The 21,106-nt window shown below is 41.1% G+C and overlaps 12 protein-coding genes across 13 annotated transcripts; 6 read left to right on the forward strand and 6 right to left on the reverse strand.

Annotated features, from left to right (window-relative positions):
* Positions 1–1,198: 1,198 nt before the first annotated feature.
* On the reverse strand, positions 1,199–6,357 carry Sur-8 (leucine-rich repeat protein shoc-2). Its single transcript, XM_017168079.3, has 3 exons — positions 6,207–6,357; positions 3,510–4,107; positions 1,199–3,447 (listed from the first exon to the last, which is right to left on the reverse strand). Exons 2-3 carry the CDS (start codon positions 4,003–4,005, stop codon positions 2,003–2,005), a joined length of 1,941 nt encoding a protein of 646 aa, XP_017023568.1. The 5' UTR covers positions 4,006–4,107; positions 6,207–6,357; the 3' UTR covers positions 1,199–2,002.
* A 1,265-nt stretch (positions 6,358–7,622) lies between these two features.
* Positions 7,623–8,376, reverse strand: LOC108075566 (uncharacterized). Its single transcript, XM_017168081.3, has 3 exons — positions 8,118–8,376; positions 7,917–8,048; positions 7,623–7,863 (listed from the first exon to the last, which is right to left on the reverse strand). The coding sequence occupies exons 1-3, from the start codon at positions 8,221–8,223 to the stop codon at positions 7,793–7,795; spliced, it is 309 nt and encodes a 102-aa protein (XP_017023570.1). The 5' UTR covers positions 8,224–8,376; the 3' UTR covers positions 7,623–7,792.
* A 49-nt stretch (positions 8,377–8,425) lies between these two features.
* Positions 8,426–8,806, reverse strand: LOC108075378 (uncharacterized). Its single transcript, XM_017167789.3, has 2 exons — positions 8,620–8,806; positions 8,426–8,560 (listed from the first exon to the last, which is right to left on the reverse strand). Exons 1-2 carry the CDS (start codon positions 8,804–8,806, stop codon positions 8,502–8,504), a joined length of 246 nt encoding a protein of 81 aa, XP_017023278.1. The 3' UTR covers positions 8,426–8,501.
* Positions 8,807–9,413: 607 nt separating this feature from the next.
* LOC138928726 (salivary glue protein Sgs-5-like) lies at positions 9,414–10,155 on the reverse strand. Its single transcript, XM_070286244.1, has 3 exons — positions 9,930–10,155; positions 9,674–9,856; positions 9,414–9,532 (listed from the first exon to the last, which is right to left on the reverse strand). Exons 1-3 carry the CDS (start codon positions 10,153–10,155, stop codon positions 9,495–9,497), a joined length of 447 nt encoding a protein of 148 aa, XP_070142345.1. The 3' UTR covers positions 9,414–9,494.
* Positions 10,156–10,342: 187 nt separating this feature from the next.
* On the reverse strand, positions 10,343–11,390 carry LOC108075463 (salivary glue protein Sgs-5). The gene is made up of 3 exons (XM_070286944.1): positions 10,768–11,390; positions 10,533–10,712; positions 10,343–10,474 (listed from the first exon to the last, which is right to left on the reverse strand). Exons 1-3 carry the CDS (start codon positions 10,988–10,990, stop codon positions 10,428–10,430), a joined length of 450 nt encoding a protein of 149 aa, XP_070143045.1. The 5' UTR covers positions 10,991–11,390; the 3' UTR covers positions 10,343–10,427.
* A 625-nt stretch (positions 11,391–12,015) lies between these two features.
* Positions 12,016–12,640, reverse strand: LOC108075377 (uncharacterized). The gene has a single exon (XM_017167788.3). It carries the CDS (start codon positions 12,617–12,619, stop codon positions 12,158–12,160), a length of 462 nt encoding a protein of 153 aa, XP_017023277.2. The 5' UTR covers positions 12,620–12,640; the 3' UTR covers positions 12,016–12,157.
* Positions 12,641–12,750: 110 nt separating this feature from the next.
* Positions 12,751–13,434, forward strand: LOC108075477 (uncharacterized). 2 transcript variants are annotated; one of them, XM_017167931.3, is made up of 3 exons: positions 12,751–12,891; positions 13,109–13,264; positions 13,321–13,434. In XM_017167931.3, exons 1-3 carry the CDS (start codon positions 12,873–12,875, stop codon positions 13,383–13,385), a joined length of 240 nt encoding a protein of 79 aa, XP_017023420.1. In that variant the 5' UTR covers positions 12,751–12,872; the 3' UTR covers positions 13,386–13,434. The 2 variants fall into 2 exon arrangements, with proteins under 2 accessions (XP_017023420.1, XP_041630319.1); XM_041774385.2 differs by having other exon boundaries at positions 12,784–12,895; positions 12,957–13,264.
* A 625-nt stretch (positions 13,435–14,059) lies between these two features.
* Positions 14,060–15,451, forward strand: LOC108075480 (lysosomal aspartic protease). The gene has a single exon (XM_017167935.1). The coding sequence runs from the start codon at positions 14,060–14,062 to the stop codon at positions 15,449–15,451; it is 1,392 nt and encodes a 463-aa protein (XP_017023424.1).
* Positions 15,452–15,740: 289 nt separating this feature from the next.
* On the forward strand, positions 15,741–17,437 carry LOC108075451 (cathepsin D). The gene has a single exon (XM_017167906.3). The coding sequence runs from the start codon at positions 15,750–15,752 to the stop codon at positions 16,881–16,883; it is 1,134 nt and encodes a 377-aa protein (XP_017023395.1). The 5' UTR covers positions 15,741–15,749; the 3' UTR covers positions 16,884–17,437.
* Positions 17,438–17,494: 57 nt separating this feature from the next.
* Positions 17,495–18,973, forward strand: LOC108075452 (lysosomal aspartic protease). The gene has a single exon (XM_017167907.3). It carries the CDS (start codon positions 17,512–17,514, stop codon positions 18,712–18,714), a length of 1,203 nt encoding a protein of 400 aa, XP_017023396.1. The 5' UTR covers positions 17,495–17,511; the 3' UTR covers positions 18,715–18,973.
* A 372-nt stretch (positions 18,974–19,345) lies between these two features.
* LOC108075447 (U-Kazal-Dg21.2-like) lies at positions 19,346–19,933 on the forward strand. The gene is made up of 3 exons (XM_017167901.3): positions 19,346–19,554; positions 19,619–19,777; positions 19,836–19,933. Exons 1-3 carry the CDS (start codon positions 19,377–19,379, stop codon positions 19,844–19,846), a joined length of 348 nt encoding a protein of 115 aa, XP_017023390.1. The 5' UTR covers positions 19,346–19,376; the 3' UTR covers positions 19,847–19,933.
* A 256-nt stretch (positions 19,934–20,189) lies between these two features.
* On the forward strand, positions 20,190–20,842 carry LOC108075448 (uncharacterized). The gene is made up of 3 exons (XM_017167903.3): positions 20,190–20,411; positions 20,472–20,624; positions 20,683–20,842. The coding sequence occupies exons 1-3, from the start codon at positions 20,237–20,239 to the stop codon at positions 20,691–20,693; spliced, it is 339 nt and encodes a 112-aa protein (XP_017023392.1). The 5' UTR covers positions 20,190–20,236; the 3' UTR covers positions 20,694–20,842.
* Positions 20,843–21,106: the final 264 nt, after the last annotated feature.

A 21,106-nucleotide genomic window follows, 5' to 3' on the forward strand; every position in this document is an offset into this window, starting at 1 on the left:
TATATTAGACATTTTTTTGTTGTAATTAAATTACTTTTGCCAGTTTAGTTTACCCTGCCGCATACAGTTTGTTTGAAAAATATATGTACATACTATGCATATCCCATGGAGACTGAAATAAATACGTATGTATAGTATCTCGAGTGTTTGGTTGGCTCTTTTCTTTTACTTTTTGTTTTCTTTTTTTTTTTCAAAAAATAGATGTGTAAAAGTTGTGTAAATATGTTTGTTTGGATGCACAACAGTTAAAGTTAGTTTCGTTGATTTATTGATTTAAGATTTGTTTAGAGTTTAAAGCCCATTTGCGTTGCATTGCAGCGGAGAGTAGCTGGAAATTGTATCCTTCTTCTCTGTTTTGTGTTTCAAGAAATGTAGTTTACCATATAAAACTAAATAAGTTGTTTTTGAGCTGATAACGTGACAGATCGGCCTTAAAGTTACTCAAAAAGTGTCTTGAACAGAATGTATTTACGTATACAATATCGTAAACATAATTAAAACCTTTTATTTTTAATTTTTTCAAAGAAACTTGCTTTGTCAAAACACTTTTCCAATCTTTTTTATGGTTAAATCCAATCTTTCCCAGAAGAACAACAACTATGAGTCCATGTTATCTCCTAAATATCTTTTCCGCTTATCAGTTAAGTGCCATTATACGATATTAATTTACTCTTAACTTGCTTTTCTCTCCATGCAAACATACACATATCGTTGATTATGGTTATGGTAACTAAATGCTGCTTTGAAATCATCTAAAATATTCATTCAAATTAATTACAGACACACGACGACGCACATGAAGTATACGACATTATCTTTCGCTAGTGCAAATGGCTGCAGTTGATTTAAATTGTGGTTAATTTACGCTTAGACTAACATATAAAATGTCGATCTATTTGGGGCACCACAAAAAAAACATACATTTGCAATCTCTTTTTTTTTTTAACAAATTACACACAGTTTAATACTTGTTGCTTAATTTTTCTTTGCGCTTGCTTATACAAAATACGTCTACGGTTTAGTTTATGTGTATACAGATTAATAATTTCTTAACCACTCTTATGTTTTTTGTTTTTGTTTTCAAACAATTCCTTGGCGCTTGCGTATTTTTTGTGTAGTTTTGAACATTGGATTTAGCTTTCTCTATGACCAAACATCGAACAGAAGGTTTAAAGCTTTCAATTCACTTTCGTTTCGATTCGCGTGTTGAATTTGTATTTATTTTTGACTAGCTTTTGGAAGCATGAGTTAAGATAAAACCTAAACTGTGGACTCTGAACTGGACTGGACTTGAACACAGAAAGAAAAAGCAAATCGGGGCAGTTTATAATACGCGGGACATTGGTATAACGTGTTAAAGCTATCATTTTGTCAGCCAACGCACTCCAGTCGGGGTCAAGGGGGTGAAACCACATAGGAAAAGGTTTACAAATTGATATTTTAATATTAATGTTAAGGAGAATAAACTAAAAAAAGGGAACCATTTAAAAATGATGTTTTTAAGATTTTTGTGTATCTGAATATTCAGCAGATTAAAAATTCCAAAGAAACTAAATAAATTTAACGATTAACAGAGAAGAACATGCTCATTCCATTAAGAGTTTAATTTTACATTTAACTTTAACTTAAAGTGATTGAAAGTAACAAATGAATAATTAAAATTATGTATATTATTAATAATTAAAATATTAAAAAAAAATTAAAGTATTTCAATGTTAATTAAACTTAAAAAATTCTTAAAGTAGCACCTAACCAATGTAGTTTCCCCCCTAGAGGATTGGGTTGAAGAATGTGTGGGGACAGGATCTCTCGCCCGTTAGCTGAGATCGCACCGTTAGCGTCGGTCGCCACTTCTGGAGGACCCTCCGCCAGATTCTCCTCCTGCGGCAGCTCCACCACCACCTGCAGCACCTCCACCGGGCGCCTGGCTCACCGCCTGCAGCTCGTACTGATAGTAGCAGTCGCTGCCCACGTAGACGGTGCGCCAGACGCCGTCCACATCTCACATTTGGCGGTATGGCGAGTGCATCTTGAGCCACTGCAGCACCAGGGACGGTCCGCCCGCCTGGATCTCCGGCGGAATAGTGCTCAGCGGGCACTTGTCAATGTTTAGATATTTGAGGTTCTGGCACAGGGCCAGCTCAAACGGCAGCTTCTCCAAGCCGGGATTCTGGTTAATGTACAGATTCTCCAGGCTCTCCAGCGACCCAATCTCCTCGGGCAGGAACTGCAGGTTGTTTTCGCTAACAGACAGGTGAGTCAGGTTGCCCAGGTGGCCGATGCTGCGTGGTAGCATCGTGATCTGATTGGTCTGCAGGATCAGTCGCTGCAGCTCGTGCAACAGTCCGATCTCGTGGGGCAGCACCTCGATGCGGTTCTCCTCTAGGTCCAGGATCCTCAGCCTTCGCAGATTCCCAATCGTATTCGGTATCTTCTTGAGCATATTGTTGGACAGGATGAGTATCTCGAGGTTCTGCAGGTTCATAATGTCATCGGGCAGCTTCTGGAGCGCATTGGTGGCCAGGTTCAGCTCCACCATGTTCACCCAGGTGCCAATGTCCAGGGGCAGGGCAGTCAGCATATTCTCCTTCATGTTCAGCTTGGTGAGGCCCTTGGCCCGCGAGAAAATTCCGTAGGGGATCTTATCAATCCGATTGTGCTCCAAGTTGATGCTATAAACGTTGGTGAACTGCGCCGGTCCGCCAGTCGGGTAGCTGGTGAACTGATTTCGCGACAGGGTTATGGTGGTCAGCCCGCTCAAGCTGGCCAGCATTCCGTCCGGGAGCTGGGTGATGCCATTGCCCTCCACATTGAACTCGTCCATGCTCTTGCAGTTCTTCAGGGTGGCCGGCACACTGCTCAACCGATTGTACCTCATGCCCAGACGCACCAGGGACTTTAGGTTCCCGATGCTATCGGGTATGTCCAGCAGCTCGTTGTGCTGTAGGTCCAAGGACCGGAGGTTCACACAGTTACCAATGTCCTCCGGCAGATGCTCCAGGTGATTGTGCGACACGTCCAGCGTGGTAAGGTTTACCAGCGCCCCCATGGCACTGCCCAGCTCCCGGATCTTGTTTTCCCGCAGACTCAGCATGGTCAGGTTGACCAGCTGTCCCAGGTCGTCGGCCACCGTGGTGATCCGGTTGAAGCGCAGGTAGAGAGTGGTCAGACTGCGCAGTCGATAGATCACCGGGGGAATCTCCGCCAGCTTGTTGTGCCGCAGATCCAGCACCTTCAGCTGGCTGCAGTTCTGCAGGGACTCTGGCAGCGAGGTAAGCGAGTTTTCGTTTAGCGCCAGGTTGCGTAGGCTCACCAGGCACCCGATCTCTGGCGGCAGCTGTCCGATCTTGTTGCTGTACAGGTACAGCTCCGTCAGGTGGATGCACTCTTTCACCGTGCTGGGGATCACAGTGATCGAGGAGTTGCTTAGGTCCAAGCGCTTGATGCCTGCGGAAAAATATTTGAGAGCCAAGTTAGATAGTTAGTTCGTTTTGAGTAGGGTTACTTGCCTTCGTCTCGGCATCTCTGCAGCGCCTTGATGACGTCCTGGTCCGCCTGGATGGGCTTGCTCTTCTTGGTGGTGGGCTTGGGCTTGTTAGATTCCGGATGCTTGACTGTCACCATCTTGGGACGCGTCTCGGGCGGCATGGTTGCGTTGTTTTCGTTGTTTTGCTGGCTGTGTTTGTTGCTGCCAGTCGATTGTTGGCCACCACCTGTGGCTCCACTCGCTCCTACTCCTCCGTTGGCCGGGCTGTTCGCGTTGGTCAACTCCTCTGCACCGGAACTTCCACCGACTCCGCCGAAGCAGTGTGTGGCCTCCGAGGGACCTGTGTCGCCGCCGCCGCTGGCACTGCCACCTCTGCCACCACCTCCACCTTCTCCTTCGCCACCGATACCTCCGCCGCTTCCAGCACCTCCTCCTGGGACTCCCCCGCTCCTCTCCGCCTGGCCCGTGGACGATAACGATGTGGTCGATGCCGTTGCGCCCGAGGAACACAAGTTCATAATTTTGCCCAGCTTTGCGGTCGGCGGCGACAATGCGTTGCCCAGAAGTGTGCCCAAGCAACAGCAGCAGCAGCCGTAGCCGGAGGAACTCGTTGCTCTACCCTGTGCATAGGAAAAAACAAGTTGTTAGAAATATATAATTAAATCAATAACTTGTCATGCTTTAAAAGGCATAAACCATTGTTTTTACCATAAAATATCATCTTGGAGATTAATATTAAAAGGATATATATATTTATATATAAAAAATATTTTCTCTGAAGTAAATCAAACTAATCTTTGCCCGGTTTTTTTTTTGTGCAATCAGAGAAAAAGGAATGCCCGGGATGAATACCCGCCTCATTTATGGCTGCACTTTATCAATTGTGCGTCAGCCGGGCGGCAATCATATATCGTGCGTCATCGTCATGGTTGTCCCACCCAATCCTTCTCCACGTTCCCACTAACCCCACTCCACCTCCACATACAGACCGGCTTTATTACTTTTGCTTTTGTTTGTCAGTCGACGTCGCTCCTTATTAACCAGTTGACCATAAAGTTTTCAGAAACCCTACACGCAAATCAATAATTAAGCATTCCAACAGTGACGTCAAAATAAGGCAAACAAATAAGTTATAGATGGAGTTTTTTCGACAGTAGATACTCACAGAAGGAAATTCATTTAAACTTTATGTATTTTTAAGCCAATTTAAAAGGCAACATAGAGAAGATACGATGAGATTAATCTCTTTAAATCTATGCTACACCACAAAGGAAATTTAATTTGACACATAGAAAGACCTTTATAATTATGAAATTAATATTTTACAATACAATTTTTCATTCAAATCATCTAGAGTAAAGGTATTTCTTCAGGGTTGATTAAAATGAATGAAGTTTCCTTAAATCAAATTAAATATTAATGTATGCAAAGTGAATGCCTTACCCCCTGCCAGGGTAATACTTTAAAAGCTGTCAATGCCGCGGGGTACGTGAAAGAATCGCCAACCCACACCAAACCATTCCACCCACCCACGACACACACACGGAGGAATGCTCCTCCTGGTATTTTAACGGCAAATGTCAAGGTCAGTGAGAGCGGGTGTCAGACGATTCCTGGAAAAGAAAGCCCGAGCAGTCAATGTCAAAGCCAAAGGTTGAAAGTGCACCGCAATTTACCGTTACGAGACCAACCCCTTGAAATACCGGACGCCGCGTAACCCGAACTTTATTGTTACTCAAAGCCAACAAAAATTTGTGAGACACGCTTCTCAAATTTCATGGATTTTAGCATATGCGAACAATATGCACATTGAGGCCAATTAAACGGTCGCTCAAGTGGAAGGTGCACGGGAAAATGTATGTAAAAATAAGAATATAATACAAATTTATAGAAAATACTAAATAATTTTGAAATATATACGAGGTTGATCCAGAAATAACTTCGAGTTTTTAAAAGGTATCCAAAACTAGGAAAAAAAAATTGTAACATAAAAAAACACGTATGTACAAGATTACTCTGAATTCAGTAACTTAAAAAGTGAAGCACATCTTTTTTAAGGATTTTTTAAAGGATTTTATTGGGTTCTAATAAAATTAAAGACCCTAAATCTCTACTTCTTTAAGATAATATACAATTTTATCTGTAAAGGCTATATCTGAATTTAAAATAAGGTTTTTAATGATTTTATAGTAATAAATAATAAAATTAATTTAAATTAATATATAATAAAACAATACTATTTTAAGCGAAAATAAAATAAGAATTCTTCTCCTAGAAAAACAAATAAATAATCCTAGTTTGAACTGATTTCTTTAAATAAAATTAGTATTTAATTGAATACATATTAAAGAGTAAACATATTTTTTCGCCGTGTGGGGGATCTCATTCGTCTGATCGGCTAATGCAAGGGGAATTGTACGCAGCTTACGATAAAGACCCCGGAATGATAGATAGAGAGGCGGCTGCCCGGGGTACTGACAGTTCTCTGATTCATGGTAAATTTCCATTTCTTTGATTGCCACTGCATCGCGGACTCTGCTATATTCTTGCCATTGTTGTTGTAGGATTCTCGCCTCGTTTTGTGGGCGGGGAACCAAACACAAATCGGCACACAAACACACACATACTAGAGTATTTGCAGAAACAAACACACACACACAGCTCTCAGATTAACTCAGAGATAACCGCACAGGATGTGGCATTGTCCTTGTGTACTTACTTATTTCACTTGGAACGCCATCAATAAAACTGATTTTATATTCTTAGTCTTGGTTTCTTCTTTTCCGATCAGACCACCCGCACGCACTATTGTTATTATTCAATTTGCACACATCTTTTTTGTTGTTCCGCACCGATAACAATGTTGATAACAAACCTAGAGATGGCACTTGCACACCTGCCAGCAGTCACTGTTATTTTTATAAATGTCGTGACAGCAAGTTTTTTAATGAATAATAATTCTTGTATGATTTTAAACCAATCCATTTTTATGTTTCCCGACGAATAGAAAGTCTAGAAACATTAAAATGCATTTTTACAGCACTATTGGGCTATTCAAATATCGATATACACTGAGACGTCTTGCACTTGACTTATCGATTAGTTCAGTGGGCGCGCACTTTAAAAATAATAATAATAAATAAATAATAAAAAGCTAAATGCAATAAAATTGTAAATAAGTATATTTAAACTACTTATATTGTCCCTAGGATGAAGATTTTAGTTTTTAGTAATTTTTAAGATAAATTTGTGGATAACAATAATTGTTTTAATATATTTAACAAAATATTGCTCTAGCTAAATTAATGTTTCAATAAAAAATCTTTATATTCCTGGTACATCAATATAGTGCCACAACTCGCAGTGAGCTTTACGGAAAGCTTTTTGCACGAAGCTTTGGCATGTTTTTGTCGTAATGTATACAATTTAAGGAATATCACACATTCCTTGGGAAATATGAAGCACCTTCTCAATACAAATTTTCTTAGACTAACCCTTTAAATATTTATTAAATATGTTTTAATAAATATTCTCTGCTCAAGAATAATGAAATATGTAATAAAATTCCTTTCCACACATTATACACACGCGAGTAAACAACAAACAACGCCAAAGTGTATGCAACAAAATGTGGCAAATACACACACCAACTAACACACACACACACAGTCGGCGAACGCACACACAAGCAATTGTTATACATAATTTATTATACGCAGTTTGCTGACATGCAATGCAGACATATATTGTTTTTCCCCCCTCTTTTTCCACAATTAAGCAACAATTTTTGGCAGCAACAATAACCAACCTGTTATTGAATCACTGGGCGAGAAAACCTTGCAGCCTTCAGCTCTCACCAGCCCCGAGAATCCCGAGAATTATTTTCCTTGTGTTGCTCCTGCTGCCTGCCCAAACAATTTTTCACTTGCGCCAATCTGCGGCGCCTTGGCGTATTTTCCTTTGTATACTTTTTCTTGGCACTTTGTCCCAGCACGTTTATAGGCTTTACTTCACTTTTTTAACAGATTTAATTAATTTATTCTACTAGATGATATTTATTTGTTTTAAAATGTAAATTGAGTTGTACAAAAAGGAAAGCTTTGCTGGGAAAAAACGGAGAAGAAATTTGCGATAATCCTTCGCGGAGGTGACGTGACGCGTGCTTAGAGATTGAGTCTGAGAGTCCAGAGAGTATATATTGTGGTATATCCTGGCCCGTTCACCTTCGCACGCGGGCATTCGCACGTTGCGTATACGACGCGTGCGCACTGTGTCACTGGCGTCCACAGCCTCCGCAACCGGCCGCTAGATGGTCATCCTGTCGAGTTCGTCGTCGCTGATTAACTGACAGGCTCGCTCCGCTATAATGCGGTAATCTAAATAATATAAATAAGTAATGACTTAGACTTCTGTCAACGGTCGAACTCACCCTTCTGGTACTTGCAGTTGTACATTCGCATCACGCAGGTACTGGCAAAGGTGCGCAGGCAGCCGTCTAGGACATCCAGGGCACACACCACTTGGTAGCGCATGGGACACACATCGTGGCACTTCTTGGCACCTGGAACACACGAGAGTCCAACGATTTCACATAAAATATTTCCATAGATCTTATATTTTTCAAACGTACCTTTCAAGAACATAAATGAGTGACCGTCTACTCCGAACTCGACACCGATCGCTAGAAACACACAAACGAGGAAAATCCTCTCTCCCAATGTACAGGCTACTGACATTTTTGCTATGCAACCGTTTACAAATTTCGTATTAAAATTTTATTCCAGAAATATTTTAGGACTCTAACAAAAAAAACCGTGCTTTTCGCATTTTTGCTATGCAACCGAATGCTTTCTTTGAAAATTTCGTATTAAAATTTTATTCCAGAAAAATTGTAGGGCTCTGACAAAAAAGACCGTAATAACTCGTATGTTTTGTATTCTCAATTGTGTCAATATTTGTACAATTTGTATTAAAAATATTCAGCTGCTTCTCCTGCGGCCGGGTAATTTTCTCCCTAAAGTCTGCACTCATCGGAATCGCGTGGGCATCGACCTGTCAAATGTTTCGTCCACTCTGCAGAAATATTTGCATATGAATAATGGGTAATGGTGAATGAAGTTTTCATGGCTTACCCTCCCGTTTCCGGCAGGCGTGGAGGTCCATCTCGCAGGGATTCCTGTAGGTGCAGTAGATCATCCTTCCATTTCGCAGTGTTTTTCCGCATAAAAATTCGACTCCAGGTCTGCACGTAGTAGTGCAGTTCTGGGATTCTGTGACTCCTAGATAGGCAATCAGAACAGCTAGGATAAACAACTTCATTTTAAAGAGGAGTCAATGGAACTGTCTCCAGCTGCTGTGTTAATTATGTTTTATATATGATCAGATTTAGGCCAGCCAGTGAACTCGTTTCGAGTGCCATATTGTCGAAGAGAGACAAATGGTGGCTTTCTTGAACTGATCTATATACATTTTCACGTGTTAATACGTCATGGAGTTTACATTAATAAGGTTTAATTAAGAGTATTACATTTTAAAGCAGCACTAAGAAAATAAATTACAAGAGAATATGCCTTGAGATATTTAATTTAGAGTGTAATATATACATATATTTTTATAAAAGTGTACTTTTAGGCTTTACCGAATTATTCCACTGTTGTATTGAATACAATATTTATTGCAAGTGTATAAATATAAATTTATAATTAAACTAGTAGTTTGTTTAGAGCTTAGGGCAGGCAATTTAATTTTGAAGGGAAAATAACAGCATACAAATACCCAAATAACAAACTATTTTTTTAAACATAATGTATATTACAAATATTTATTGGAGTTCAAAATAATAATAGTACAAACAGTTAATATAAGTAAACGCACTTTAATAGGCATAATTCGTATACATTTATTATGTCCAACACTAAAATTTAAGGCATTAATAATTAATTAACGATCTGGCTCGCTTTATAAACAATAAATATTAATATATCCCTTTGGTTTGTTGACTTTTTATTTATTTACATGGTCCGATCCTTGGTTCACCTATGTAAGCTAAAAATATACAAAATAAAATAAATATAATAAAAGGTTTAAATACTTATATTGAATTGAATATCCCTAAAAAGATTAATTTATTGTTAATAATATTTACTATTTGTGGTATGATTTATAAACAATTTAAAATGTACTTACCATCTGCATTTTGACAGGCGTATTGGTCCGCATGGCAGAGACTTGAAAAGTCTACTTCCCGATCTTTTCTAACCCCATCGACGTCCGTATAGGTAAATAAGGCGCAAACTGGTGGACCACCACATGGTGGACAACAAGCTGGGCAATATTTCATGCACTTCTCTTGCGAAGTTGCCGTCAGCACTACAAGGGCAGATAATATATCCATACTTTCAGTTTGGAAAACCATTTAAAAATAATTTGCAAAAAAATTTACCCTTCAAACACTGGTTTTCTCTATGACAGTTGTTGGATGCAAAGATACACGGGTTCTTGAAAACGCGACAGACTTTATCCACTATTGTCCAGGTAAGGTCTTTGTAATAGGGATCGCACTTAAACTGAATAGTACAGGTCCCGGAACAATCTCTAGGCAAGGAATCACCAAGCTGGAGAAACCCGCCAAGCAGAGCCAAGAGGAATGACAACCTTACTGCTTCCATATTAATAAATGTGGTAATGTGAATTTCATTAGGAAAGCAACGGAATATATAGCGAAAGGTTAATCGAACTTCTGTGTAAACAGCTGAAGTAAAAGTTATTTATTGTTTTCATTTTAATATTAATTTATTTTAAGATTATTTGCTTTGTATTATCTATATCTTAAAACGCAAACCTACAAAAGAGCTGTTTCTTAATTTTTGAACTTTATATATTATATTTACGACACAACAAAATGAAAAATATTCCGCTAAACACATTTATGGGGACAGTGTCACTGCTCAGCAGGGCAGGCTCCGATTTGTGGCTCATTAACATAAGCTAGAAAATAAAAGATAATTAAAATAAACATAAGTATTAAAAATATATTCATTTTTACCCTCGGCATTCTGGCAGGCATATAGATCCAGAAGGCAGCGGCTTCGGAAGGTGAGACTCTTTCCGCCGTTAACTCCGTTGCTGTCCGTGAAGGGAAACCAGCCACATACCGGAGGAGCTCCGCGAGAACACATCCTAGGACAGGATTCCATGCACTTTTCCTTGGTAGTGGCCACCATAGCTAAAGGATTTTGTTGTCATTATAATATGTATAAATATATAAGAAAATAACTTACGTGGCAGGCATTGATTGGCCCTCATACAGTTCTCGTTGCCAAAGATACAGCCGTTCTGGAACACACGACACACGCGATCCACTACTGCCCAAACCAGATCCTTATAGTAGGGCGTACATCTGGCACGAAGCATACAGTTATTCGAACAATCCGTAGTCTGGGCGCTGCTTAGGTACAGTAACCCACTAAATATAACGGCGAGCATCGACCACTTGGCGTACATCTTGAGATAGTTGCGGACAGGTGACTGAGTCGCTTCCCCTCAGATACAGATATATTTATAAAGCCAAACCCATCTCAAGCCGAGTGTTTTGAACTCAATCTTCCATAGTTAAATCAATGTATGAACAGCTGCGAATATTATGCCTTTTATGCCGTCTGCTAAATAAAACAAAAAACAATATTTAGGTATTTATATTGCATACCATAAATGATAATCTCGTGAGCGTTTGGGCTACATCATAAGCTTTATTACTTAACTTTCGACAGCGCCCATGAACAGTCAACGTACGATTTCTTCTACACTTTTTTATAACGTCGAATATAAAGCTTTGAGTTATTATAATCGAATATACTATAAGGCAGAAAAGCAAGGCACAACAGAATTGCATTGTTTTAAGTTGCGGTTCTAGCCTGGAATTAGGAATTTTCTATTTCGTTTATGCTTTGTGCTAGAAAAATTAAAATTTAACGCCGACTCAAGTCAAATTAAGAGCAAAAAACTGACTTAATATCAATTGGTCACTGGAAGTATACAGACTTGGAAGACTGACAGACAGACACTCATCTTCTTTGATTGCATTAATCGCCACGGATTTTTGAAAGTCATTGCCTTTGCAGATTTCCGGTTTTGGCTTTCAATTCGAAAGTACGAGTAATATCTACGCACGCGCAATTTTTTGTTGTTTCACATTTTGATTGACTTTGTCTCTGGAAGGTGTATCGATTCGGAGCAAAGAAAACAAGCAGCTGGCAGATATGTGAACTCCTTGAGTAATAAATCTCTGGCTCTGTCAGCTTGGCGACACCGCGTGCGTTAGTGCCAGTGTGCGTATCTCGTTGGCCAACTTCAACGCCCACCCGCCGCTCGGTCTGCTTCGTTTCGGCCAGCTCTGGTCTGGCCAAAAGAAAAAAAGACATGACAGTCGACAGGTCGCAGCCAAGTGAATGGGAGCTCTGAGTGTTGTTGTCTCAAAGCGCCTGGCACTCCACTGAGAAAGGCCAGAGAAAGATATTTTTAAAATCAAATTTTTAGATAAATAAAAGCTTTAATTTATGAAATTTCTGATTTGCTTGAGTATACACTTTAAGAAAACTTATTAAACAAATTTGTATAAATTTTGTAAAGTAGGTTTGTAATATTTTTTCAGTGGTTAAACCTCCGCTACCCTCAAGGGGCCAGCTTGACAATACGTTTTCCATTCTGCAGGCTTTTCTGGAAATCTATTTTAAAAGGACGTCCGGTTTTTCGGCTTATCAGTCGATAAACGCATCTCTTAGAAATTTTCTGGCAGGGATTCTCCGATTTGAACTGGGCTTGCAAGACCCGAACTCCCTTTTCGTTTTTAATACCATTCCTGAAGGCTAATTTGACAGTGTCTCCCGTTTTGCCATCTTCTACGAGAACGACAACATTATGTAGATTTTTTCTATCCTTTTGTTGCGATACAATGCGGTACTTGGTTTTGGGATAGAGTAAATGGCACTTTGCACATGTATTTTTTCCAGACCTTAGTTCAGGAGTTACCACATTTTCGGGGATATCATCACTAATGACTTCAGCGACGGACTGACCGAGTGTCAGACTCATGACCGCCAAGAGCATCCACACCCACGTCCATGGAGCTGGCATGACCGACTTTCCATTGGCGCCCCACCGATCTCTTTAGGGAGTTCAAGTGGTTGCCGAAACGAATCGATTTGTGGCAGAAAATGATCGCTGTAAATTGAAATTCAAACATATAATTGTTAACCCGGGCAGCACGTTTTCCGTTCGGACTCCGCAGCCATTTAAGGTGATCCCAGAGTGAATGAAGGTTACAGCGGTTAACCAGTTTGAACGGTGGGTGTGGAATATTTTGGATTGTCTCGCAGCTCCATAGGCGATGGCTCCTGATAAGGGCAGTATGTAATTCGAAGCTGAATGTAATTTATTTTCGTATTATTAAAATTTAATGAGAATTTCACAGCTGTATTTACTCAAAACCTGTCAATGGAAGCTCATTCCCTGCTGGATTGGCCTATAAAAGTCAATCTAGCTGTCACAAATCAGAGAAATCAGTCAGAACTCATCCGAAAATGAAGTCGCTTATTGTCACTTTGAGCTTGTTTCTCCTTTCAGTTCAAATCCAGGCACAAACTGGGCAAGGCTGTCCCGACATTTGTCCCGCAGTTTACATGCCCGTCTGCGGAGAGGCAAAAATAGACGGAGAAGCTGTCAAGTGCGAGTTCGGCAATGGCTGCATGATGGGTGTCAGCTCCTGTCGCCATGACATAAGTAAGGAAGTACTATTTATCATATTTAAAATATTAAATAAATATTTATCCTTGCAGACTGGGGCGAGGTACCTTTAGAAAAATGTCTCCGACCTTCTAACAGCTGCAGTCGTTTTCTCTGAGCTAAAAATATATTTTTTTTGTTTTGGCAAATAAACAAGCCTGGTTTTATAGGTACATTTGTGACGTTAATAAGCCTAACAAATATTGACGGCTCTTTGCGTAATTTTTGGTTTGTTTTAAAGTGAATGGATTTAACAAACACGGTTTTAATTTACTTAAACCTAAATTTAGTAACAAAATATTATTTTAATAAGGAATGTCTGCAAATATTTAAAGTGAAGTCTAGTACATTTTTGGACTTTTAATTATTAAGCTGCATAGTAAGTATGCTTATTTCAGATTTAATTTTAGGATGACAAAATTTAAACTATGATTTTTAAATAACCTGCATGCATTCTTAACATACCTAAAATATAAAAGAAAATCAACAGGCTGTACAATAAAAATGTGTGACAAACTTGGGATGGTGGTTTATTTGATCGAGTTTGACTTCACCTTATTTGTATTTATGCACAATCTTTCGACTGTGATCTATTTTTAAGCAAAACCTGCATGAGCTTAGTTGCTATTTACTTATCTTATTACGCTTCTTAGGGAAATTTAAACTTTCCCACAGCTGTTTTCGCTGGTGACCTTGGCTAACAAATTTCAGACACTTCTGGCGTCTATAAAACCGATTCATCCAGAATTGCGAGGGTTAGTGTCTACTAAACGTCTTTCTAATAAGACTAAAATGCGCTGCAGGGTTCTGGTGTTGTGTGCCTTTATTTGTCTCTTTGTCCTTTTGGTCGAGGGCAGGCAAAGAAAGGTTAGCAGATCGGGAGCCAGATCCGTGGCCGTTCAAAATAGACAACGAAATCATCGCAGGACTAATAATAATAATAGTAATGCCCGCCGGGGCAATAGACTGTCTGCCAGATCGAATAATCAAAAGAGACGACGATTAAATGCGGCCAAGAGAAACAAGAGGAGAAGCAGCTTGGCCAAGAAATCCGAACGGAAGTCCACATCGAGTGCCAGCAGTGGCTCCAGCTATGCCACTATACCCCTGGACTTTAAGCAGAACTTCGTACGGACCACCGACAATCTGCGGGCGGACAAGGTCTTTGTGGCCCATCGCTATGGCGGCAGCTTCGCCAAGACTAATGGCAGCGCTCGGTTGACCAACACGGGCAACATGGAGTACACATGCAAGATGACCCTCGGCACACCCAAGCAGTCCTTCACAGTACTGCCCGACACCGGAAGCTCGAATGTTTGGGTGCCGGGTCTGTATTGTACCAGCAAGGCGTGCAGGACCCACAACCGATATCGGCCACGGAAGTCCAGCACCTTCATAAAGGTGGGCAAAAAGTTCGCCATAGAATATGGCTCGGGTGCTGTGCAAGGTGTCCTGGCCAAGGACAAGCTGGGAATAGCTGGATTATCGATTGCCAATCAGACCTTCGCCATAACCACCAACGAGCCAGGCTCCGCATTCGTGGATGCTCTTTTCGATGGCATTCTGGGTCTTGGCTATGAGTCCATTTCCGTGGACAAAGTCAAGACTCCGGTGCAGAATATGTGCTCGCAGGGTGTGATCAGCACGTGCAAGTTCGCCATTTGCATGAGGGGTGGCGGCAGCTCAAGTCGCGGAGGAGTCATCATTTTCGGCAGCACGGATACCAGTGCCTACACCGGAACGAATAGCTATACCTACACACCGGTGACCAAGAAGGGCTACTGGCAGTTCGCCCTGGAGGCCTTTTACGTGGGCAGCACCAAGGTCAGCGGCACCTCGCAGGCGATCGTGGACTCTGGCACCTCGCTGATTGCCGCTCCATGTGCCATCTATCATAAGATTAACAAGATCATTGGCTGCACTGAGACCTCCAGCGGAGAGTGCTGGATGAAGTGCTCGAAGGCGGTAAAGGCGTTCACCTTTGTCGTCAACGGTCAGAAGCTCGTCATCCCGGGCGACAAGATGAAGATGCGAGTGCGGACTAATAAGGGCAACATCGTGTGCATATCGGTGGTGACCTGTATGAATACCAATTTCTGGATTCTGGGCGATCCCTTCATGAGGAACTACTGCACGGTGTTTGACATGGCCAACAATAAGATCGGATTTGCCAGCTCCACCTAATTTTTGAATGTTTTGAACTTTGATCTCAAATAAAAGGATCCACGATATATAACATCACTTTCTTACAGGTTTATTTTTAACGTCTCTCTGCCTAATATTTATTTAATAAAGTTATTGAAAAATAATTAATTACATGAGTATTATCGGCCAACATTTACAGCCAGTTTCTAGAGCTAACCAGTTTTTGACCCAACCACTTGACTAATTACCCTGAACAACTGTGCAGTTACATGAACACCATTTCAGATGCAATTCCAAAATCAGTGAGGTTTCAGTTCTCAAAGTAAATCCGTTGACTATGCTTCGAATAGTGTTTTTGTTAGTCGCGGTTCTAGACCTAACCTTGGCCAGTAGGAAGCTGATGAGAGTCCCGCTCTATTCCAGGCCAAAACCGAATAAAAGTGAGCTATTCCTGGCCAGAAATGTAACAAACGGAAATGAAAGACTCAGAGTGGCTCTGAAAACTCGCCAAAATGTGGAATTTTATGGCTACATTTCAATGGGAACCCCAGAGCAACATTTTAGTGTGATCTTCGACACGGGTTCCTCGAACACCTGGCTGCCTTCCACGAATTGCCCCAAGAGCAATGCCGTCTGCCAGCGGCACAGGCAGTACAACTCCTCCAGCTCTAGTAGCCATGTCCCGGATGGTCGTAATTTCACATTATTGTACGGATCTGGCAGTGTCATAGGCTACTTATCGAAGGACACCCTTCACTTGGCCGGCGTTGATATACCCGGTATGGTCTTTGGGGAAGCAGTGTTCCAACACCAGATGGCTTTTGATGCCGTTAGTTTTGATGGATTAGTTGGCTTGAGCCTGGGGATTTTGGCCTGGAAAAATTCTACACCTTTCCTGGAGAGGCTCTGCGCCCAACGACTGGTTGAAGAGTGCATTTTCTCCGTTTACCTACGCCGTATTCCGGGAGAGACTCCCAGTGGGGAGATAATCATCGGTGGCTTCGACAAGTCCCTGTTTGAAGGGCAGCTCCACTATGTGCCAATTATAATGCCGAACTCTTGGAAGCTACAGATAAACCAAGCCTTTGTGGGAACTAAAGAAATCGGTGGCAAAGTGGATGCCATTTTGGACACGGGCACTTCTCTGATGTTGATGCCCCAGAAAACCTACTTTAATTTTCTGAAAAACCTGCCAGCCAAGCTTGAGGATGGTAACTATGTCCTCAGCTGCGAGCAGGAATCTCTGCCGGAAATCAATCTGCACATTGGCGGCAAGGTATTTCCCCTCACATCCGATGACTACCTAGTAGAGTTGGTAAAGGGCGAGGAAAAGATTTGTGTTTTGGCCGTGGCTCCCGTTAATATGGACTTCTGGGTGCTCGGCAATGTTTTCCTGTGGCGATACTACACTGTTTACGATGCCACCGGCAAGAGAATCGGATTGGCCAAGGCGGTGCAAAGTGATGGATAAACAAATACAGTGGTGATGGAACTCTATTTAAATTATAATCCGAGGCCTATGGCTGAATTTATTACAAATTAAGAAATCAACTAACTGTTCAACGACTTTTTGTATGTGTTTGTAAAACTTGTGTCTCAAAACCATTATGAAATACCTCTTATAAGCTCGTGAATATTTTCGAAAATACAAATACACATATTTACTAGATAATCAAAGAAGTGCACAAATAAAACCAACAACTTAATTTATGCTTTGCCAAAATAACGTAAAAAAACAGATAATGATTTTAAAAGTATTAATCCAAATACTACCTGTAATTACTTTTAGTCAAACTGCAAATTATTGAACTACTTAATTGTGGAAATTTTTTATTTCAAATCAAAAAACAATACAATTTTGTAAAGTTATCACAAAATCTATCCCAGTGTTCGCACGATTTAATTTGGTAATTGCCACTTGCTTTGTTTATTCAATTAAATGTGCTCGCCCTATTTATCTCCTACCGAAGTGCGTTCAACTGCCGAATTAGCCAATTCCATTTGAATGCCAGACGAATTTGGCCATTAAATTGCTCTATAAAACAATCGCCGCCGGATTCCCTGGCGATTAGTTGAAAAGGAATTCTCCAACGGCTCGGATGGGTTGGTCAACTACGCACTGTCTGCTTTGGCTTCTGTCCCTGTGGATCTGGACAGAATGTCAGGGGCAAGTGATCCGCATTCCCATGCAGTTTCAGGCCTCTTTCATGGCCAGTCGTCGTCAACATCGGGCTGGGAGAACTTCGCTCTTGGCCAAGTATAATGTAATTGGTGGTGGACCGGAGACGGCTTCGCGGAATAGTGGAGCCACCGAAACTCTGGATAATCGCTTGAATCTGGAGTACGCTGGTCCGGTTAGCATTGGCACTCCGGGTCAGCCCTTCAATATGCTCTTCGACACGGGCTCCGCAAACCTCTGGGTTCCGAGTGCCGAGTGCTCCGCAAAGAACTTGGCCTGTCAACACCATCATCGCTACAACTCCAGTGCCTCAAGGAGTTATGTTCCGGATGGCCGAAGGTTCGCCATAGCCTACGGCACAGGCAGCTTGTCGGGGAGACTGGCCCAGGACACGGTTGCCATCGGTCAGTTGGTGGTGCGGAATCAAACCTTTGGCATGGCGATGCACGAGCCGGGCTCCACGTTCGTGGACACCAACTTCGCGGGGATCGTGGGACTGGGCTTTCGAGCCATAGCCGAGGAGCAGATTACTCCGCTGTTCGAGAGCATGTGCGAGCAGCGCCTGGTGGAGGAGTGTGTGTTCTCGTTCTACCTGAAACGCAATGGCAGCGAACGGAAGGGTGGCGAGCTTCTGTTCGGTGGTGTGGATGCCACAAAGTTCTCGGGATCCCTGACCTTCGTGCCCCTCACCCGTGCCGGTTACTGGCAGTTCCATCTGGACGGTGTGGAAGTCGGTGGCCAGGTTATCAGTCAACATCGCCAGGCCATTGCGGATACGGGTACTTCCCTGCTGGCGGCTCCGCCCAGGGAATATCTGATTATTAACAGTCTCCTCGGTGGACTGCCCACGTCGAATAATGAGTACCTCTTAAACTGTTCCGAGCTGGACAATCTGCCGGAGATAGTGTTCATCATTGGCGGTCAACGGTTTGGCTTGCAGCCCAGGGATTATGTGATGAGGGCCAACGACGACGATGGCTCCAGCATCTGCCTGTCCGCCTTTACCCTGATGGACTCGGAGTTCTGGATTCTAGGGGATGTGTTCATCGGACGCTATTATACCGCCTTTGATGTGGGCCAACGGCGAATTGGATTTGCTCCGACGCGGTCTCAATCCGTATAGCTAAAACGAGCTAACACATCTGTTCTATTTAACGACTAAACTTGGCCATAAAACGTGGCCGTAGAGAAGTCACGAGAGTTGGCCACGGCGAGAGCATCGGCTCGGAACTTGTTTGTGGAAAAAAAATACAACAGCTGACCGACTCACGTTCAGGTTCGACGAGCCCATCGAATATATTATATGTTTGTTAGCTAAGTTACTTGCAAACTTTCAGGGCATATTTGTTTTCATCATTTCAGAATTTATAAAATATATAAAGTGGTAGTTATTGTTAAATTGATATCGTTTTATTTTAATAAAATTACTTGGAGAAAGCATTATCATATCATATATTTATATTTAAGAAGGTTTTATTTTAATAAAATTACTTGGAGAAAGCATTATCATATCATATATTTATATTTAAGAAGGTTTTCCTCTGTAAATTAACCCATTAAGTTGATAACAATCGTTGGAATATAAGTATCCCCTAGTCTATCTGCTGAAAATCAAATAAGTGTTAATTAGCGAACACAACAATACGGAAAAATCCCCCTATCTAGCTAGCTTGTGACGCCTCTCTGAATAAATATTATTAATTCACAACGATTAAGATCTCGTAGAACCCATATATATAAAGACAACACGCTGTGCACCAGCTTAGTTGTACAAATACATTCAATATGAAATCGTTCTTTGCTCTGTGCCTGCTGCTAGGTCTGGCTTTAAGCCAGGTTGGCGGAAGTTGTCCCGAAAGCTGTCCTGATACGGAGGATACTGTTTGGGCTCTAGATGGTGGAATCTGCTCTGTTTTTCGCAATAAATGCTATTTTGACAAGGCAAACTGCTCACAAAAGACAGGTTTGACTATCAATTTTGTTGATTTTTAATGAAATGTATTAATTTTATTCGTTTAAAATTAAAGGAGAGCAGCTGACAATTACTACTAAAGAGGAGTGCCAGCCTCACTGCGCCTCCATTTGCCCCGCAATTTATCAACCCGTTAGTGGAACTTATAGGGGAAAGACCCGAGAGTTTGGAAATGCATGCAATAAACAAGCCCATGCTTGTGACACTGGAGAGAGTAAGTACAAATTAATCAAAAAATGTATAGTGATTTTATTGGTTTAAACTTCTTGCAGCATATTTGTAAACCAAAGGATAACTACAAGAACCCCATCAATAATATTTAAAAGGAATACAAATAAATGGATTAAAATATTATTAGCAAACACTGAAATTGTTTTTGGATTTAATATTTACATTTATCATAATGAATAATTAAAAATATATAAATACATAAACAGATACTAGGTAGTTTATAGGCATTGACTGCGTGCTGTTTGATGTGTAAATTAGCTAAAACAATAATTCGGAAAAAATCCCCGACATCTGTTGAGCGACGTGACACTTCTGCATATATATTTCCTATTATTGAGATTTCCGAAGATCCGCCCCCTCGAAAACAGGTATAAAAGGGAGTCACACAAAACATCTGTTCAGTTCATCGCGAAGCTCAGCATTTAGTACAAAGATCTTCAATATGAAATCGTATCTCGCCGTATGCCTGCTACTGGGCCTCGCTCTAAGCCACGTTAGTGCCAACTGTTCGGGATATTGTCCAGACACTGAGGATGTGGTTTGGGCTCTTGGAGGAGGATGCAATGTATTCCGGAACAAGTGCTACTTTGACAAGGAGAATTGCCACCGCAAGCCACGTGAGAATATCTTAATAGCTTTATATCAATTTATTATATAATTGAATATATGTTTTATAGCGTTGAAGATCACAACCAAGGAAGAGTGCCAGAAGCTCTGCGCAGATGCCTGCCCACAGGTGTTCCAGCCCACAAGTGGCATCTACAAGGGTCAGGTCCGGCACTTTGGCAATGAGTGCGAAAAGATTGTTCACACCTGTCGGACTGGCGAGAGTAAGTGTAATTTAAATTAATGTAAACAATTATTTAATTATATTCTCTTTATTCACAGCCTTTTTGTAAGCCGAGAGACTTATCGAAGAGATTTCGTAATAAAAAGATTTATACCTAACTTAATTATTTTTATTTGGAGATCCCCGTCGAAATATTTAAATATTTATTCGAATTTTGTGTGCTACGTAAGATCTAAAATAAAGACATACAAAAACTCATTGGGATTATTATTCTGAATCATGCAGTGAAATTAATTAACTAGCTTTGAAGGTAAAACAGATAACAATTAATTATACAAAAATTAGACAAAATCACGTTTAAGCTCTCACGATACATGTCAGCACGTTTGTTTAACGTCAATGAAAATTGGATAGTTATATGTCATACTTTGAACAAATATTAAATGATTATTAATTAGTTTTACTGATTATGATAATTGCAGCCATTGTAGAGTATTCAGATTATCTGCGGCAATATAATTT

The sequence above is a fragment of the Drosophila kikkawai genome, chromosome 3R (genome assembly GCF_030179895.1).
Source record: "Drosophila kikkawai strain 14028-0561.14 chromosome 3R, DkikHiC1v2, whole genome shotgun sequence".
Lineage (NCBI taxonomy): Eukaryota > Metazoa > Arthropoda > Insecta > Diptera > Drosophilidae > Drosophila > Drosophila kikkawai.

Excerpts from the sequence above, each read along its gene's own strand:
- Sur-8 (XM_017168079.3), bottom strand. The coding sequence starts at position 4,005 with ATGAACTTGTGTTCCTCGGGCGCAACGGCATCGACCACATCGTTATCG. Across the intron at positions 3,448-3,509 it reads GCAGAGATGCCGAGACGAAG|GCATCAAGCGCTTGGACCTA; the intron begins GCAAGTAACCCT and ends ATTTTTCCGCAG.
- LOC108075566 (XM_017168081.3), bottom strand. The coding sequence starts at position 8,223 with ATGTCAGTAGCCTGTACATTGGGAGAGAGGATTTTCCTCGTTTGTGTG. Across the intron at positions 8,049-8,117 it reads CTCATTTATGTTCTTGAAAG|GTGCCAAGAAGTGCCACGAT; the intron begins GTACGTTTGAAA and ends CGTGTGTTCCAG. Across the intron at positions 7,864-7,916 it reads CAACTGCAAGTACCAGAAGG|ATTACCGCATTATAGCGGAG; the intron begins GTGAGTTCGACC and ends TATATTATTTAG.
- LOC108075378 (XM_017167789.3), bottom strand. The coding sequence starts at position 8,806 with ATGAAGTTGTTTATCCTAGCTGTTCTGATTGCCTATCTAGGAGTCACA. Across the intron at positions 8,561-8,619 it reads CGCCTGCCGGAAACGGGAGG|AGTGGACGAAACATTTGACA; the intron begins GTAAGCCATGAA and ends ATATTTCTGCAG.
- LOC138928726 (XM_070286244.1), bottom strand. The coding sequence starts at position 10,155 with ATGGAAGCAGTAAGGTTGTCATTCCTCTTGGCTCTGCTTGGCGGGTTT. Across the intron at positions 9,857-9,929 it reads AGAAAACCAGTGTTTGAAGG|TGCTGACGGCAACTTCGCAA; the intron begins GTAAATTTTTTT and ends CTGCCCTTGTAG. Across the intron at positions 9,533-9,673 it reads CGCCTGTCAAAATGCAGATG|CTTACATAGGTGAACCAAGG; the intron begins GTAAGTACATTT and ends GTATATTTTTAG.
- LOC108075463 (XM_070286944.1), bottom strand. The coding sequence starts at position 10,990 with ATGTACGCCAAGTGGTCGATGCTCGCCGTTATATTTAGTGGGTTACTG. Across the intron at positions 10,713-10,767 it reads GGCCAATCAATGCCTGCCAC|CTATGGTGGCCACTACCAAG; the intron begins GTAAGTTATTTT and ends AAAATCCTTTAG. Across the intron at positions 10,475-10,532 it reads TGCCTGCCAGAATGCCGAGG|CTTATGTTAATGAGCCACAA; the intron begins GTAAAAATGAAT and ends TTTATTTTCTAG.
- LOC108075377 (XM_017167788.3), bottom strand. The coding sequence starts at position 12,619 with ATGCCAGCTCCATGGACGTGGGTGTGGATGCTCTTGGCGGTCATGAGT.
- LOC108075477 (XM_041774385.2), top strand. The coding sequence starts at position 12,873 with ATGGCTCCTGATAAGGGCAGTAT. Across the intron at positions 12,896-12,956 it reads GCTCCTGATAAGGGCAGTAT|CTGTATTTACTCAAAACCTG; the intron begins GTAATTCGAAGC and ends AGAATTTCACAG. Across the intron at positions 13,265-13,320 it reads CTCCTGTCGCCATGACATAA|ACTGGGGCGAGGTACCTTTA; the intron begins GTAAGGAAGTAC and ends TTATCCTTGCAG.
- LOC108075480 (XM_017167935.1), top strand. The coding sequence starts at position 14,060 with ATGCGCTGCAGGGTTCTGGTGTTGTGTGCCTTTATTTGTCTCTTTGTC.
- LOC108075451 (XM_017167906.3), top strand. The coding sequence starts at position 15,750 with ATGCTTCGAATAGTGTTTTTGTTAGTCGCGGTTCTAGACCTAACCTTG.
- LOC108075452 (XM_017167907.3), top strand. The coding sequence starts at position 17,512 with ATGGGTTGGTCAACTACGCACTGTCTGCTTTGGCTTCTGTCCCTGTGG.
- LOC108075447 (XM_017167901.3), top strand. The coding sequence starts at position 19,377 with ATGAAATCGTTCTTTGCTCTGTGCCTGCTGCTAGGTCTGGCTTTAAGC. Across the intron at positions 19,555-19,618 it reads AAACTGCTCACAAAAGACAG|GAGAGCAGCTGACAATTACT; the intron begins GTTTGACTATCA and ends TTAAAATTAAAG.
- LOC108075448 (XM_017167903.3), top strand. The coding sequence starts at position 20,237 with ATGAAATCGTATCTCGCCGTATGCCTGCTACTGGGCCTCGCTCTAAGC. Across the intron at positions 20,412-20,471 it reads GAATTGCCACCGCAAGCCAC|CGTTGAAGATCACAACCAAG; the intron begins GTGAGAATATCT and ends TATGTTTTATAG.